The 16,486-nt window shown below is 41.2% G+C and overlaps 1 protein-coding gene across 1 annotated transcript in view; it reads left to right on the top strand.

Annotated features, from left to right (window-relative positions):
- Positions 1-544: 544 nt before the first annotated feature.
- The window catches only part of LOC306699215 (protein kinase C-binding protein NELL1-like), a gene marked incomplete at both ends in the record, with an annotated part of 218,421 nt that continues 202,479 nt past the window's right edge, over positions 545-16,486 (top strand). The window contains 4 exon segments of the mRNA XM_079163758.1: positions 545-560; positions 563-622; positions 625-735; positions 1,250-1,378. Coding sequence (XP_079019884.1) covers positions 545-560; positions 563-622; positions 625-735; positions 1,250-1,378 — 316 coding nt within the window.

Here is a 16,486-nt window from a genome sequence, read left to right as displayed (position 1 = left end):
CTCAAAAGTGACCAGTGCGCACGTCTTTGCCTGTAGAGTTGAGCTGCGAGAAGCATAGAGGAGATGCAGGACTCCTTTTTTTGTTGTCTGTGCTATTCTACAAATTCTTAACACATATATAGGCCTACAGTATATCCTGCAGGCTACAGTGTCTCCATACTATAATCGGTTCTATTTTGTCAGCTGCTGTGTTGTTAATAATCCCGTGAGACTGAGAATTCTTTGAATAATCTCTACTGTGACAAGTGAGAGCAGGCTATCCATTACAGAGAATTCCCATATCCTCCACCCACCGACTTTCCTCTGAAAAGCCTTTTTTTCACCTCCGAAATTGAAAGTTTCTGTGGTCTGAGCGAGAGGGGGAACTTCACAGATTGATGGTTGAGGATATTCTCAAATGTTCGGTCTGCACTTCAGTTTAAAATACGACGCTGATAAACGCGGATGCGTCCCACATTTGACGCCACGCGGGGACTGATTGGACGCATTCAAACGCTGTAAACGGGTCTGTTTGTGCACCGAGGGAACCCCCCCTGCTCGTGTGATGTGGACCGTTCCTCCTTGCCTCCACATGCAGGCGAGGTGAGAGCGGTGCGCACAGCGCCAGACGGACCAGAGCGGGTGATAGTGTGGATACGCAGCGGAGCGCACGGCTGAGGACTCTGTACAGCGCAACTCCAACACAAATGGATATTTACGTGGCTTTGTTATACCTCTTCTTTTTTACAAAACCAGGTAAGAACACGCCGCGTGCCCCTCTTTTTCTATTATTATTTTCTTTTTATTCATCGCAATGAGGACTTCTGCTGCGAGTGACGCGCGCTTCTTCGCGTCTTTTACCGCTTCCTCAGTTTGCACCTTGCGCGCGAGCGAGTCCGATTTGTTTTGGTAGTGTCTTCGGACTGCGGCGTATTGTTTCCAATCAGCTGCAGTTTGTTGAGTTGATATTTTAGAACTACTTGCATGCCGATAAGGTAAAAGAGATGTCACCTTTTTGTTTGTTTTACCTTGACGTGTGCGCACGTTGCACCTACAGCCCGTGGAGAACACAGGTGTTGGCTGCGGACAGATGGCTATACGACGCATATCAGTGGGCAGCATTAGCACAACTCTGCGTGTAAATGAAAACACCCACAGTCATTTTAAGCAGTGACCCTGTCTGTTTATAAAATGATTTAGACTCCGCTTTAATCCTCTCTGCAGGCTGTTAACACCTCTCATCCTCATAACCTTGATTTCTCTCCCGCAGCTCTGGCTTTCGGATCTGATCCAGACTACCAGATTGATATCATCAATGAACTTGACCTGGCAAATGCCACCTATGGAATTACCCAAGTGGCGGGGCTCCACAACAGCACCAAAGCCTTCCTGTTTCGAGGTAACGCACGCACGCACGCACGCTTCACAATCTCTTTTCCTTGTTAGTCGCGCTGCCCAAGTTCTGAAAACGTCTTTGTCTCCACTGTGTTACGGCTTCCTCGCACGCACGCGCACGCCCTTTGTTTCGTTTAGTTAGTGCGGGCAAAGCCACGCAGCGCCACACCTTTTGGTGTCACAGTGTTAGCCGGGATGCTGAGCGGGACCACTCCGGGGAGACTCCTCTCATAATTAACTCCACATTTAATTTGTCCCAGGCAGCAGATGCCCGGGCTCTTTCTGGACACACTCGAGTGCTCCTGTCTGTGTAGGAATTCCACAGCACTGTTTCCAGTGTTGTTCGATCCCAACAACTGGTGGTTAATGGACGTCAGGTGCGAGGACCCTGAAGGGCACGCATGGCTGGTTTAGTCCCTCAAAGAAAACAACACTATCCTATAATAAATAATGAAAGTCAAAGCCATAAGTCCCAATAGTTGAAGTTGAGGGTTCAAAATGTCAGAGGACAACTTTGCTTTGCTCACTGGCTTCTCTGCACTCTCTGAGAAGGACGCACTATTCGGAGGAGCCGCTTTAAGCAGAGGAGGAATTGTTCAGGAGTAGAAGAAGAAAGAGGGAAGAGTGGGACACAGTGAGGGACGACGGAGTGACTGCTCGAGAGGAACACTCACATTGTTTTAGTGATTAGTTGCTTGCTGTGTGCTTCTGTGGGTTTTGTTTCCTGCTTGGCTGCATTTACAGAAAAAAAAAGAAGAAAAACCTGCAATGGAGATTTTATTATCATATTTGAAACTTTTTCTATTTAGGTGATTCTTCTAATTTTTGAGAGCTCAATTTCCAAAGGCATGTGTGTTTGAGATTCACATTAAACTGGAGAGGTATCATGGTCAGGTCTCATCCTGGCTGTTCCAACCTGGACGGAAATGCAACGTTGGAGAGAAACAATGAGTCTTTTTTACTTTTCTGGCATGAAAATATTCAAATTCAAAAGATACTGGCACAAACACCAGCAGCTTGAATCCCAAATAAGCAGCACTGGGTGTTGAATACCGGCAGGGTGCTAGTGTTTTGTGTGTGTGTGCGTGTGTGTGTGTGTGTGTGTGTGTGTGTGTGTGTGTGTGTGTGAGTGGATGTGGTTTTATTTTCTTGAGTGCTTGGCTCGATGCACCACTGGCTCTGTGTGAATGAAGTCGTGGTGGCTTGGCCGACTGTCGAGGTGAAGCTGTCCAAGATTCAGTGCTGGAGGCCATGAGGGATACACAACCTCACTTTTTACTTGATATACACATACACACACACACGCACGCACACTCCAAGCTGCTGTCCCTGAGGTTTCAGGGCTCCCAGGGTCGAGGTGCAGCACCCAGATAGTGTGGGAAACAGGGGGCTAATCCAGTAGGGAAAGTGGACCTGTGGGTGTTGGACGAGGATGCTTGTGACCTATTTAACACTCTGCCCACCCTTGCGCTGCATTCATGGCCCTGTGACCCAGATGGCTCCACAGAGCAACTGCAGCCGAAGTTACAGCAAGCACCCCGTTCTTTTAAAAAGCGGAACAGTCGATGTTCTAGGTTCCAACACACAGTCCGTGATTACCAGTCTAGTAGAGGCTGTGCTCGATTGGTTCAGTGATTATTGAAGAGGATTTATGTGTGCTGTGCGCAATCATGTTGTGCACTGAGCTCGATACCATATTTCATCTGTGTTGATTGCAGAAATTGTGGTGGAACATATTGTAATGCTGATCAAATGGCTCGGAAAAAAAAGGGCAAAGTGGTGTTCTAATTAGTGTCAACAGCACTGAGAGAGAAAGAGAGGGCTCTGGCAGTGTCTTTGGCTGGAGGCTAGGACCAGTCTCTCCAGTCTCCCAGTGATTCACAAACAGATGGTTTGTTTTAGGAAATAGATTTCTCCTCTTGAGTTTCCACCAGAGTAATGCACCAGTGCCAATTAATGAAAGGCAGACGAGTGCAGCCTCCCCGAATGCGTCCTTATCTGGGCGTGTGATCCAAACTTTGCATTGAAAAGAAAGAGATAAATACTATAATCCCAACACTGTGATAGCAGGGTAACAAAGCTCTGCTAGTAGATATTTGTTATTGTAGTGTGATTTTTTTTTTCATGATTGCTTTATGTTGTGGGAACTTCTGTGATGGACTGAATGAAGTTTAGTCAAGAAGGGGGCTGACCTAGTTTTTCATCCTACATTGGAACCCAGATTGTCAACCTCATTAAACAGACACCCACTCTGTCCCAATGGTGGTTTCGATTTCAAATGATTTCAATGTTGAATATCAGTTTGTATTTTGCTATCCCACTGTGGGTACATTTGGGTCTGTTGATCTTTTTGTTTGGTCCAGAGTGAAACATCTTCAAACCACTTCAAACAGATACTGGAAAATTGACTCGTACTTGGCTTTTCTCATCAGACTGCTAGAATGATGCTCAGTTCTCGGAAATACGACATTTAAAAAAATACCTGAACAACCATTAGATGGATTAGCATGAAACATGCTTGGTTCCCAGAGAACCTCTGGCTGCTGTCGTTCAGCTTAAAGCATTCTGCCTAAGAGCCTATGTACATTACAAGGTGAGGTTAAGCTACAGGTCCACTTGGTTCCTAATATCTCAGACCCAAGACGGGACCTCAGTCGGGCCGTGTCTGAATTATATTGAAAATGTGACTGTACTTGTCAGGGCTCTAGACTAACGGCGCCCCCTGTCATCTTGGGGACCGTAGAACATTTTCCTTAAAAATCCTACATTCTGAACAGCAAATCCCTGCTGAAATCGACAGGAGGAAAGCTAGTTAATGTTAACTGTCAGCAGCTGGTGAGCAGCACAGTCCCGATTGGCTAAATAACGGAGCTAATAGTTAACATACGGAGGGTGCATTGAGTTAGGTTATGATGTGTTCAAGTTCTATTCAGCAAAAATGAGTATTGAACTAAGGTAGATAATAACGTTATCATGTTTTATTAATATTAAGGACAGTAACGTTAATAAAGGAGTGTATTTTGAAGTGCATGGGATTTATTTATTTGTTTTTTTACCTTGGTATCAAATTGGCGATAAGAGAATCGTGGAGTTTCACTGGTATCGGTATTTGTTTCTGGTATTGTGACATCCCTCTGTCTAAAACTTGGAGTGGATCCAAGGACTTTTGGTCAGCTTGATTGATAACAGGAGAACAATGTGTTCTTGGAGTGTGATGTGAAATGTGTTAATTGGTGCCATTTCATCCTGCCGCCAGTTTTGGTGTTAAATTCTTTATTTGGATGTGTTCGGGTTGACCTCATTTTGAATCTTATCTAATTATCCTCTGGTCTGTTTGAGCACAATCTGACTGTCCTTGGATTCCTTTGCACCGTGTAGGCCTTTTTGAGTAGGTTTTTCATGCGTCTGTTTCAGACCAAGCTATAGTTAGATTCGTGAAAGTTGAACTTTGAGCAACCGAGTCTGACAATGTAGAGCTGAGCTAGACCACCAGCTGAGTCTGTGATGTCCTAAAATGACCACCATGCTGAGGATAAATCCTTTCATTTAGGGAACAACGTGACCTTTCCCTTAATGCCACACAAATTTTACCTTTTTTTTTACACCACTGTATAAAGATAAAGATCTTCATTTTTCATCCATCCAGCAATCTAATTTTACAGTTTCACAGGAAGTTAAACCCTTTAGTTTGAGGGCACTTTTTGTCCCAGACACAGCAATTTCAGCAAGAATCTGGAGAGCAGACATGGCTGAAAATACCTTTTAAAAATGATTTAAATACTAATCTACTATATTTGTACTGTATGATATTGCACTGATATGTTTTAAGATCTGGGTAGTCTTTATTGTGTTTTAAGGTAATGAATCATAAGCTGAATGAAATTTAGTTTGGCTTATCGTCACATGACCAATATGATAATTCATTTTCAAGTAATATTCCCTCATTTGTTTCTTATCTTGTCATGTGAGATTGCTTCTTGAAATATATTTACAATAATAGCCATAAAGCGCCCGAAGTCTATTCCAATAGTTTATTTCCTGGTTATTTAAATTCTCTGAAGACTGTTACAATGAACAGATTGACAAACATCTCTGGTCAGTATAGATCCCTCTGCTCTTCATTGACTCTCTTACTCAAAATCATTAATGTTAAACAGTTAAATCAAAAACCTCTTATCAGCCTTTTAGCCCAATTATCCTGAACATACAACAACTCTGCAGTCTTCAGGGCTGAAATGGTTTTTAATTAAAGTTTAATCGACCTTCTTGTTGATTCCAGACAAAACCTTTTTTCCAACCTCATTTAAAGCTGAAATCCACACTTAAACACCCCACTACTGTCACCCCACTATTTTGTATCTGTTTTCATCCCTGTGAAATGTAGCATGTAAGCGTACGCCAAGATATTTCCAGTGAAACAACAATGGCCTTTAATTGCAGGAAAAATGTCAGCAATGTAACACATCAACTACCGATGTCAGGTTGTGGTGTCAGCCCTTCAGAATTAGAGAGACGCTTTGCATTGATGTTTAACAACCATACAGAGAGAAACCCTTTGTGAGAGTGAAACACAGTGGGAAACGCTCCTAGATTGAAATGTGGCAACAAAAATCAAATCTTGAGTTTAAAGAAGGGGGTGTACAGTACGTCCTTGTTTACTAGGAACTCGGTCTCTTTGATTGCCGTCACATTTGTGCCCTTTTACATACATTCAGTTGACAGTAATGGCTTCAAGCACTCACAAGCTATTCCAGGAAAGCTAGTACATCCCTCACTGATGTGTAGGTATTTAGAGAGAAAGTGTACATTCAAACACGTCACTGAATAGTTCAACATTGCTTTCTTGTGATCCCACTCTAATTTTTGTCCTTTTTAATGTGAGGCTACACTCAGGAGAAACTCACTAATTAACACATTACATCTTGTTGGTTTAGTCCGTACACAACAACCGACGTGTAAAAGTGACATGTCTCTGTTTTACAGGAACTTGTGTGTAAACCACTATTTATTGTTTTCACATTTAGGTTTTTGTACTGATTAAACAAACAAGATTTAACGTGTTGATTTAATTAGTGAGCTTAAGAAGTGATGTTTTTTTTATTACAAGGTTTTATTATGGTGGTTTATCCAAACTGCAATAAGATCTTTTAGGATTTCTCTCACACAATCTATAACTGACACAGACAAAAAAGAACCGCAAAAGTGTCCCAATCCAATTGTAACTTGTATCCAACAGTAATAAGTAAGTCAGCAAATCCTGCTTTTGCTTTTACTGGATTTACTAAACTACTGAATGCTGCCTCTCACCTTTTAAGAAATTGTGCTTTCCTGGCAAATTTGGACTTGTGCTAAAGCTTGCTTTATTATGACAATCAAAAGGCAGTATTAGTTTATTTGATCTGTTTCCCATTCCACTGACTGTCTCTAGCTCAAATATAATGTTTCCAATTATCATTCTAATTGACCCCAAAACCCGCCCCCTGCTGCTACTCCGTCAAGCTGTCAGAGTTACCATGGAGCCCACACTGCCAGTAACTGCACTCACTGAATAAATATCATCAGATGTGATTTCAGACAGAAGCAGACAAAAGGGTCTACAATGTGTTTTATCCAGGATGGATTTATCCAGGATGTCAAACTGATTCAGCAGAAAAAAAGATAAAGATAGAAGTCTACAGATTGCAATTTAAAAGTGAACCACCCCTTCAGCAAGAAGACAATGAAATTAAGGATTGACAGTTTCTTTAAATCCGTGTGGGTCATTATTTACTGCTACGATCATTAAAAAACAAAAGCAGCATGTGTATACATTCAGTAGCCTTTAGTAGCCTGGGTTGCATAGAAGTGCTAACGATAGTTACAAATGTGCTAACGTACTCTGCTAATGTTAGCGCCACAGGTTTATCTCCTTTCAACCTCTAATATAAATAAAAGTCAAAACACCATTATTTTAACTCCCCTCTGCTGCCAATGCAAACTGGTGATTGCACAGCTAGCTACCGTGTAGATTATTGTTCAAATTTGAAGTCTGGATAATTCGGGAGCATTTAGGATTTTCCATTACGCTGCACAGAGCACAGAGTGGTAATCGCAGAGGTATGGATCACTGCACAAGTGATTTCAGCTGCCTCTTTTGTTGGGCTTTTGTAGAACACTTAATGTTGTAAGGGGAAAAAAAACATCTTGCGAAAGCTAAAATAATTGTATATTGAACCTCTACATCGGCGATTCTGAAATCACTCAATTCCTGCAATCGCTCACAGTTGAAAAGGAAAATTGAGGGGACCCTAAGTGCAGCCAGCACTTCATGAACAGCAGAAAACAGACGGTAACCAGCTGCTGTGTTACCAATCTGCACTCCAAAACACTGACCAAAAACAAAACTCTCAAAATAATGTGAACACACATCATTTCAATTACCAGCACAGTTAAAGATCAGCTAAACCAGGGTGAATGCAAATGAACCGAGGGCACTTCTATTTGTCACAAGAACATAATACATACCAATAAGCTGGCTCTTATAATGGGGCTCGGAATAGCAAAGCTGCATTCCTAATGATTCAACCTGTGGTTTTCATTAGATAATGAGGAGATAAAATATTATGTGAAATACATTTGACTGAAATGACAAAATGATGGTTTGGGCTGGAATAGATTAGTTGAAATGTATACTCTGATGACTAATAAAGGACATTTTAATAGCTAAAAAAAATAGCTGACAATATTAAGAAAGAAAACATTTTGACTGAACAAAATGACTAAATGTTGACCAAATTGTTGTAACTTTTCATCGACTAAAACTCTTTTGAGTTGACTAAAACTAGACTCAGACTACGGAGGATAAAATGACTAAAATGTGATTAAAACTAATACGCATTTTCGTCTAAAGGCTAAGACTAAATCAAGAATAGCTGCCAAAATGAACGCTGCTTTGTCAGTGCTTTTTGCACCAATCATACAGGAAAGTAGTCAATTATAGAAAAAGAAACACTTAAACCAAGTGTTGAGTAAGAGGCAAATCTCACTACTTCTCAGTAAAGTAAAGCCAGAGGTATATGCGACAGGTTTCTCACCACTTCTCTCGCTTCAAGAGTTTACCCAAAAACTCTAAATCTCGTCAATAAAACGATAAGTTAGAACTGTGTTGATGCCTTTTCAACAGAAGTGTTTTTAATGATGAAGAATGGTAATAATAATGGTCTCTAATTGCAGATGGGGAAAACCGATTCCCTGAAGTTGTAAAGGCTGAATTGAGGCAGGGCCAGATTGATTGCAATAATTACTGTCCTCGAATACACTGACAAGAAGAGCTCCTAATTATCTGTAATGGTGGATGCAATGGTGGATGCGTCATCTCCCAACAATCAGCGAGTGTGTAGTCGAAGCTCGGATCTGATGCCTCGCCAGATGCCAGCTACCGGGCTATTTTACCATCATTTTAATCTAATAATTTAATGCTAATTGGCTTCTACATTCTACATGTAAACACTCAATCAACAGGTGACTGATTAGTAAAAGAAAAAAAAACACTGTTGCTGGCTCCACAATCTGCCTGTGTGCCTTTCCTGTCATGAGGACCTGTCATTAGGCAGTTCTCACATAACACCATACAATATATTAGGGGTTCCCTGGTAGCCTAATAGTTTAAACACATACCCCATAAGGGCAATTGTTCGAATAAGGGCGGGGAAATAAGCTGCTGTCCTCCCAGATGTCCTGTCTCTCTTTACTGGCTGACAAATAAAGGCTAAATAACTTCCCATCATGGTGGTGATGGTGATACATAATTGTAAGTCCGAAAGACCGAATGACAGAATTGCAATGATATTTAAAATGCATTGTGTGATTGTCTCAGGGAACCATCGGTGGGTATGTGTGTATGTATTAGGTCTGCCATGGATACCAATACCTGTATCGGGGCCGATACTGTGCTTATGTATTCGTCCATGCAAAAAACCTCTCTGATAAAACCACACCCAATACCACTCGCTAACGACACGTTGACCGCTTATCAGTTGAGCCTTAAAAGCTGCCCAGCTGCAACAATGAACAACCTGACGAACAAACAGGTTCAATCCATCAAAACAGGCCGCTCGCTCGCTGTATGTTAGATAAAGGAATACAACATGTAAATCAGCTGCTAAACATTGTTTGATTTCTGTTCTATTTTTGCTAGAAAATCCTATCTGGAATCCTGAATGATGAACACATTAACTGTTTTGTACCTCGTAACTCTTAATGCTTTTTGTTGCATCTTTTATATATGAGTTCCATTTCACCACCGGTTTTCTCTCCTCCATCAAATCTTCCGCTAACAGATTTCTTGTCAACCAAGAGCCCACTGTATAAGAATCGGTGTGAACACTCAGTGGCCCATTTTAGTACCAACAGGGATTTAATCCATCGACTCTGCCGATGGAGTTCAGATTGAGTTGATGGCCAGTTATATTGGTCCCTCCACAGATAGTTTCTTGACAGCTAATCAAAAGACAACTGCCTCTAACCAAAATGTTTGGCCTTTATGTCTTTTTAGTGTTGCAGATTCACTCTCGGGGGTATCCAAGGAGGGTAGGAGGTTAACAACACAGGCCGATAAATCCACGTCTCACTGCAGGTTTCCTTTCCTCCGAGCGTATCAGCGCTGCGCATGTTACTCCTGTTTTAGAAAGTCAAAATATGCCAATCTTTGATGTGCTCCAGTGAAATGTTATCATGTTTGTGTCAGGCGATTGGGCAGGCAGAAGGTTTGGCTCCACTCGAACGGATCTGTCTGTTCCCTCACGGTGGAAATGGGACTGAGCTGCATGCAACAAAATGGAAAAAGGAAAATGGCAAATTAAAGAGCCAAATTTAGCTCACAATTGCAGATGCTGCAGAGGAATTAGACAGTAGGTGGTTTAAGAGGGAGAAATAGGTGGTGACACATTTTTTAAAATCTTGATTGAACACAAATAGCTCAATGTGACCCAAACACGGTTTGCTTGTGGTTTAAAGTGGATTGGCTAGAAACAGTGAGGTTTCACTGAAGTCTCATCCTCTCCTGCATCCATTTTGTTGCTATTTATACCTCCCCTTCTGACTGCAGAGTGGAGTTGGGTTGCATATGTCACAGACATTTCGGAGAGAGCCCCATGCAGGCAGGCCCGAGAGGCTGTGGGCAGTTCACAAGCCGCGAGCTAAGCCAAGCTACGACTCTAAAGTCTACTGCGCACAGTCCCTGGCTCTGAATCCAATGGAGGCTATCAAACCTTTCATCTTTTATGTATGAGCTTCCTGGCTGTCCTACTGCTGGAGGAGGCGAGACACTGGTCCCACCTCACAGGAACCTCAGCGGAATTATTCCATCTGAATTATTCATCGCACATGAGGGCGATATCTTTTAAAGGGACAGACGTGTCTCCATTGCCACTCCCCCCCCCCCCCCCCCCTGCTGTCACATTAACGGCAACGTAGAGAAACAATGTCCAGCCACAAGTGCCTTCAGTTGGATGTGGGAAACAACATCTCACCTGGCACACCTAGACCTAAAATCCATATAATTGGTCCGGAGTATCACGGCCTCCTGGGACTGCGATCAATAGCAGGGATTTACAGCAAAGGATCTATTTCTGGCATTGAAGAAGTACAGTGAAGCTGCCATCTGCAGTTTCTGATACAAACTGTGGAATTCTCCCCCCCTTTTACCATCTGTTGAGGTTTTATAAACACTCTGGGTTGTGGTGGACGTTATCCAAAATCATTAGATCACATATTTGTTTTTGTGTTACCCAGACGTTAAGGTGGACCCGCTATTCTTCTTTATGTGACAAGCCGCAGTTATTTTCTTTGCAATATTTATTTTAACTGTTTTAACTGATGCACAGCTAATTATTAACATCCCTACTGCAGAACTATGCTCGCTTTGTATCAACGAAATGTGTGAAACATCCGATGAAAATAGAAAAGGATTTCAAAGTTATTGTCAGAAGTGAAATGGTATCATTAAGTACTTATATTGGTACTCGGTATTGGCAAGTACTCACATATAAGTAAAACAGCAGTATTGGTGCATCCCCGCTTCCTCATCATATAACCAGAGGTCTTCCTCAGCTTGAGTTGGTTGGGTTCGCTCCCCTGTTCTGTATTTACAACTTCACTCTCCTCCATGTCTGCCCTAGTAATGATACCTTGCCAGCAGCGGCTTTCACAGGATTCTTTACTGGCGTGGCTGTGGAATCTTTACATTTTTTTATTTCTTTTTAATTTGTTTAAATTGTCTGCTTTATCTTCTCAATATTTTGTAGTTGCTCTTTCCTAACGATATAGCATATCCTGACCTATATGAAAGGTAAATAAAGGGTATTATTTCAGATTTTTAGTTTTTTATGAGATTAAGCACATATCCTTCCACATCTAAAGGTCTGTTAATGGATGCAGTTTCTAAAATTATTTCTAATCATTGTAAAGCGTGTTTGTTAACCACTTAAATCTGAATCATCCAGCTCACCCTGGTGTGCAGCACACAAACGCATACACATTTATAGTAAATAGATACAGCGCTAAAAACAACACCACATATTGCATCTCCCCACAGAGTTCACTGCACAGGAAGCAGGCTGGATTGCTGGCTCCTTTTATTCCTCCGATATATTATATTATAAGTTTGTCGGCACCAAATTGTGCTGTTTTTTTGCTCTCACGAAAGTTGCAGGTTTAGAATTGGCCGTCTGGAAAGTAGATGCAATCGTGCATTATCATGCACTCAAAGCCCCCTCTAAAGTCGGGCTCATTATCACACACAGAGAAATGTCATCTGCAATACGACACGCTCTTTTTCAAATCCTCTGCTTGCATGACTGGAAACTGGCACACTAACCTCAGCGTGGAGCAATTAAACTCTGTCTATTTATCGCTGCCTCAAACTGTTCGTGGAAGGCGCAAGAAAGAGCCTTCAGCACCTTCCTATCTCCAGCAGAAGCCTGATATAATTAGCCCTGCTTTGTCCTGCCTGGAGCCATTGTCTTTGTTTTGATGCTATCATCGTCACGCTGTAATTGCGTTCACTATCACTCCGGTGGCTTTATAACCTATCATAGATTGGAATTGGAATTTGCTCTGTTACGACTAATTACAGCTAATGACATGTTGGTAGCACTAGGATATGAAGTAGGATGCATTCTATACTAGCAGCCACAACTTCGCTACCAACAGAAACATGGTTTCGCTTCGAGCTAGCCATTTGAGTTTGCTGTTGGACGGTAGTGTGTCGTCGGTTATTACGTTACTCATGAATCCCATCATAGAGAAACATAAAAATCAGCTTCTTGAATGTGCATTGTGTGCTGTTCATAAAAAATACATTACCTGACCCTACAGATACATATATATTGATATTAAATTGATAATTAAAAGCTAAGACACATAATCTCACCGACCACACATAATGACAGGCAGGCCAAACTGTCAAATGTTCTGCTTGCGTCTCATGTTTTCTTGCTACCCTTTCTTTTAAATAGATATAATTATATCATGACATTAACCTTTGAGAGAACATATAAGATCTCCAGCCAACAGCACGTAGTTGGTTTTTTTTGCCCGTCAGACCCCTAAGATAATCACGATGAGATAATCACAATAAATGCAAGCTATTCATTAAATGTCTTGATTAACACTGAACTGAAACATAAAATGCTCATATTTTTTGTGCCGATAAAGTCAAGATTCTGAGTCTATGTCATGGTAAATCTGTACATGAACAAAGAAAATGTATTTGTAAGGCATTTAGTGAGTTGTAACCTGGTAGTTTCATGCTGGTGTATTGTTATACGCTAGGTGTCTCCAACAAATACATATAAATATTTGGCCTCTTGCTAATGTGTTCTTCCACTCACTGATAGCTCACAGATCTAGAATGCACATTTTTTTTTTTAGGTTTGGTGGTTAATGCCCTCGCATACCTTGACAAGCTATTGCACTCTGTACTTCCATTGCCAAAATATGTGCAGAGGGAAAGCATGTTGAGATGGCATAGTTGCACTTTGCTGGTAATCCACCATACCATAAGATGCAACCATGGCAGCTTCAAGGCAAAAGGTGTCACGGACGACCTTTTAAAGTCCAGCTGAAGCCTGTAACACGCTGGAGCAAACGCAGAGCATATCGCTGTTGCCATGTGAACACCTCGCCAAACCTATCCTGCAGGTTCTCCTGTTTCAAGTGCAAATTAAACTTCACATGCCTCTGGAGGCTGAAAAAGTTTTTCTTAAAGGTCTTAAAGAAAAAACTGTTTCAAACAGGAGGGAGGTGGCCACAACTGGCACTTCTCCTCGTTTCCATTAGGTTGACAGGTATGGATTTGTCAGACGTTAGCTAACATTTGCTGGTTGTCAGACTGATGCAGCATCCTGTTATGCACCTTAGTGTCTGTGGTAGTCACAGTGTCACTTTTAGCTGAAAGGGTTTGTGTGTGTGTGTGTATGTGTGTGTGTGCATATGTATATGTGTTTGGTGACCAGTGCTGTTTAAAATGGATGGTACAGAACGTTAGAAAATAAACGAAATACAGGAATAAAAGTCACAGTTGTCTCTTTTTTGTCTGAGTTGGTGGTGGCACTGTCAGACTTTGAAACCCCCTGCATTATAAGATAGCTGGAGTATCAAAGTTTATATTTTGTCCTGATGGTGGTGTTAGATAAAAGCTTGAGGTGTGTCCAAAATGGAAAGGGTTCAGCTTCTGGGAAGCATGAATGTGCCCAGTAGATGTCATTAAAGCCAGGCTATTATCAATGCTTGAGAGCAATAAATCAGCTAATATGATGTTTTTTGACATAATAAAGCCTAAAAATAAACAATTCCATTTCAGTATTGTATAGGTTTTAGAGTCACAGTTCGGTACGTTTTCACTAAAATATTTTTCATTTATTTTGAAAATTCTAACCATTTAACAGTTGCTCATTGGCCATCATTCTTATTTTAACAATTAGGGCAGTCAAATTAATAAAATAATACAAAAGAAACAAATAACAGAAATGTCTGTAATGTAATTTAAATGTAACCCAATATGTTATGGCAAATCTACATATTAGATGTAGATATTTTAACCTCACGGTGGTGTTAAAGCAATGATCAGGAGCATCATCAAAACTACATTTAATATCCTGATAATGAGAATTCATGGCTGAATAATAGCTATCGGGTCGTTTTGCTCTGGACACAAGTGTTGGATGAACTGAAGAACCTGCCGTTCTTCAGCCCAGTTGCTCTGAAGGGAAAAATGCTGATTTTGTTTCGACGATGTCAGCATTTTGTGTTTGTGTCCTTAGCTCCATTAAACCAGCGACACTTGAGCGATTTCTGCTCTAAAATTAATACATTATCATTGAAATTTAATTGAAGTAGGAACTAAGTACACAGACTAGATTAACAATCAGCCACTGCAGTGAGATGCTGTGTTATATAAAATCATAAAGTAGTAGTCTCTCTCTCTGTCTCTTCCCTCTCCTCCTCTTAGCCCCTTATATCAGCGGCCCTTCATACACTCTGAGATATCAGAGACGACACGATCTGTTCTGACTTATTGATACCACGACCCATGATACCGCTCTGAGAAAGGCAGGGCACATTTTCTTTATTGGCGGGGCAGCTCGTACATTCAGCTGCCAGGGAACTGCGATGAAACATTTAAAGCACATACACAATGTGTCTTCATCTAATCCTAACTCGGCCTGTAGAAGCAGTGCAATAGGCGGGCAATGTTGACTCGGATCCAGACAGGTGTGGACTGGAGATCAACTAAGATGATGACAGAAGTTTTGAAGAACTATCAGAATAATGAATTTGGTTTTATAGATAAGTGCTGAATGTTTAAATCTGTCCTTCTGCGGTGTGAAGTCACTACATTGATGGAAGTTCTGTACTTAAAGTGATACTCAACCACAAAATCTGTTTTGATGATCAAACACAAACCCCCTGTAGGCTTGAAAGGGGGCATTAAAGGTCCCATGAAATATAAAATAGTACATCTACTTCCTTAGTCTCAAACAGGTTCCTGTTGAAACAGGAGGACAAATGTTCACCAATAGGAATTCAATAATAGAGAGAAGCAGGGTTTGACTTTATTTGTTACCATTATGCCAACCAGTGCAGCATGACTTGAACTGTTTTCCAGGAAGTAATGCTGTGCTCAGCCTGAAGTCATGGATTCCAGTTGTGACCAATGTTCATACCAGAGGATATATGGATGTGTGTGTGTGTGTGTGTGTGTGTAGGTGTGTGTGTGTGTGTGTGTGTGTGTGTGTGTGTGTATACTTCTATATATGTGTGTACCTGAAATTTTGGAGATCATCAACATTCATTTGGGATATCCACATTCATTTGTGTTTGTGGGTACTTATAGTTACCTAAAATGTTGATCATATAGTATCTGATAGACTGTAGTACTCTAAGTTTGACACACATATTTCACGAGCTACTTGATCCAAACACTGTGCAGACTGCTCCTGTCTGTACCTTTAACACACTCACTTGTGTCAGTTTTCTTTCTGTACCGTGGATAAGGAAATGCATGAGGTGTGATAACTCATACAACCCAGCTTGAATGTACAGTCAGTACATCGGCTTTTTGCGAATAAGAGGGAGAGAGGAAAGATAACAAAGGCATTAGCATATCAGTGTATTTTTCCAACCTGTACTTGGCATCCCTCACTGGTGCAACCAAATAATTATTCACACTCACACACTCTAATTTTCACTTTGATATGCAGCGACACGCTCGCGCTTTATGTTATTGTAAAGGAGCACAGCGCTGCAGCACTAGTAGGCTGAGGTGACCAACACACAGTCAAGTACAGTCAAGAAACAGATTTGAGGGGCTTCATGTTATCCAACACTGATCCCTTAGGATCGATACTAATCCTTTAAAATAGGGTTGCAACGGATCATAAAGCTCACGGCACAAGCGCAATAGAAAAAGGGGAGCAAATATAACTTTTAGAGATCCACCGATCTCGCTTTATGCCGATCATTGATGATCCATATTGGCAGATACGGATTGTATTTGTTGTTTTGTTGATGTAGTTAATGTTATAATTTACCTTTGGCCATTAGTCATTTTTACTGAATAGAGCCTGAACGC

Source organism: Pholis gunnellus (assembly GCF_910591455.1).
Source record: "Pholis gunnellus genome assembly, chromosome: 1".
Taxonomy (NCBI): domain Eukaryota; kingdom Metazoa; phylum Chordata; class Actinopteri; order Perciformes; family Pholidae; genus Pholis; species Pholis gunnellus.
The sequence above is the reverse complement of the archived record's forward strand: the minus strand, read 5'-3'. Positions and strand labels throughout refer to the sequence as shown.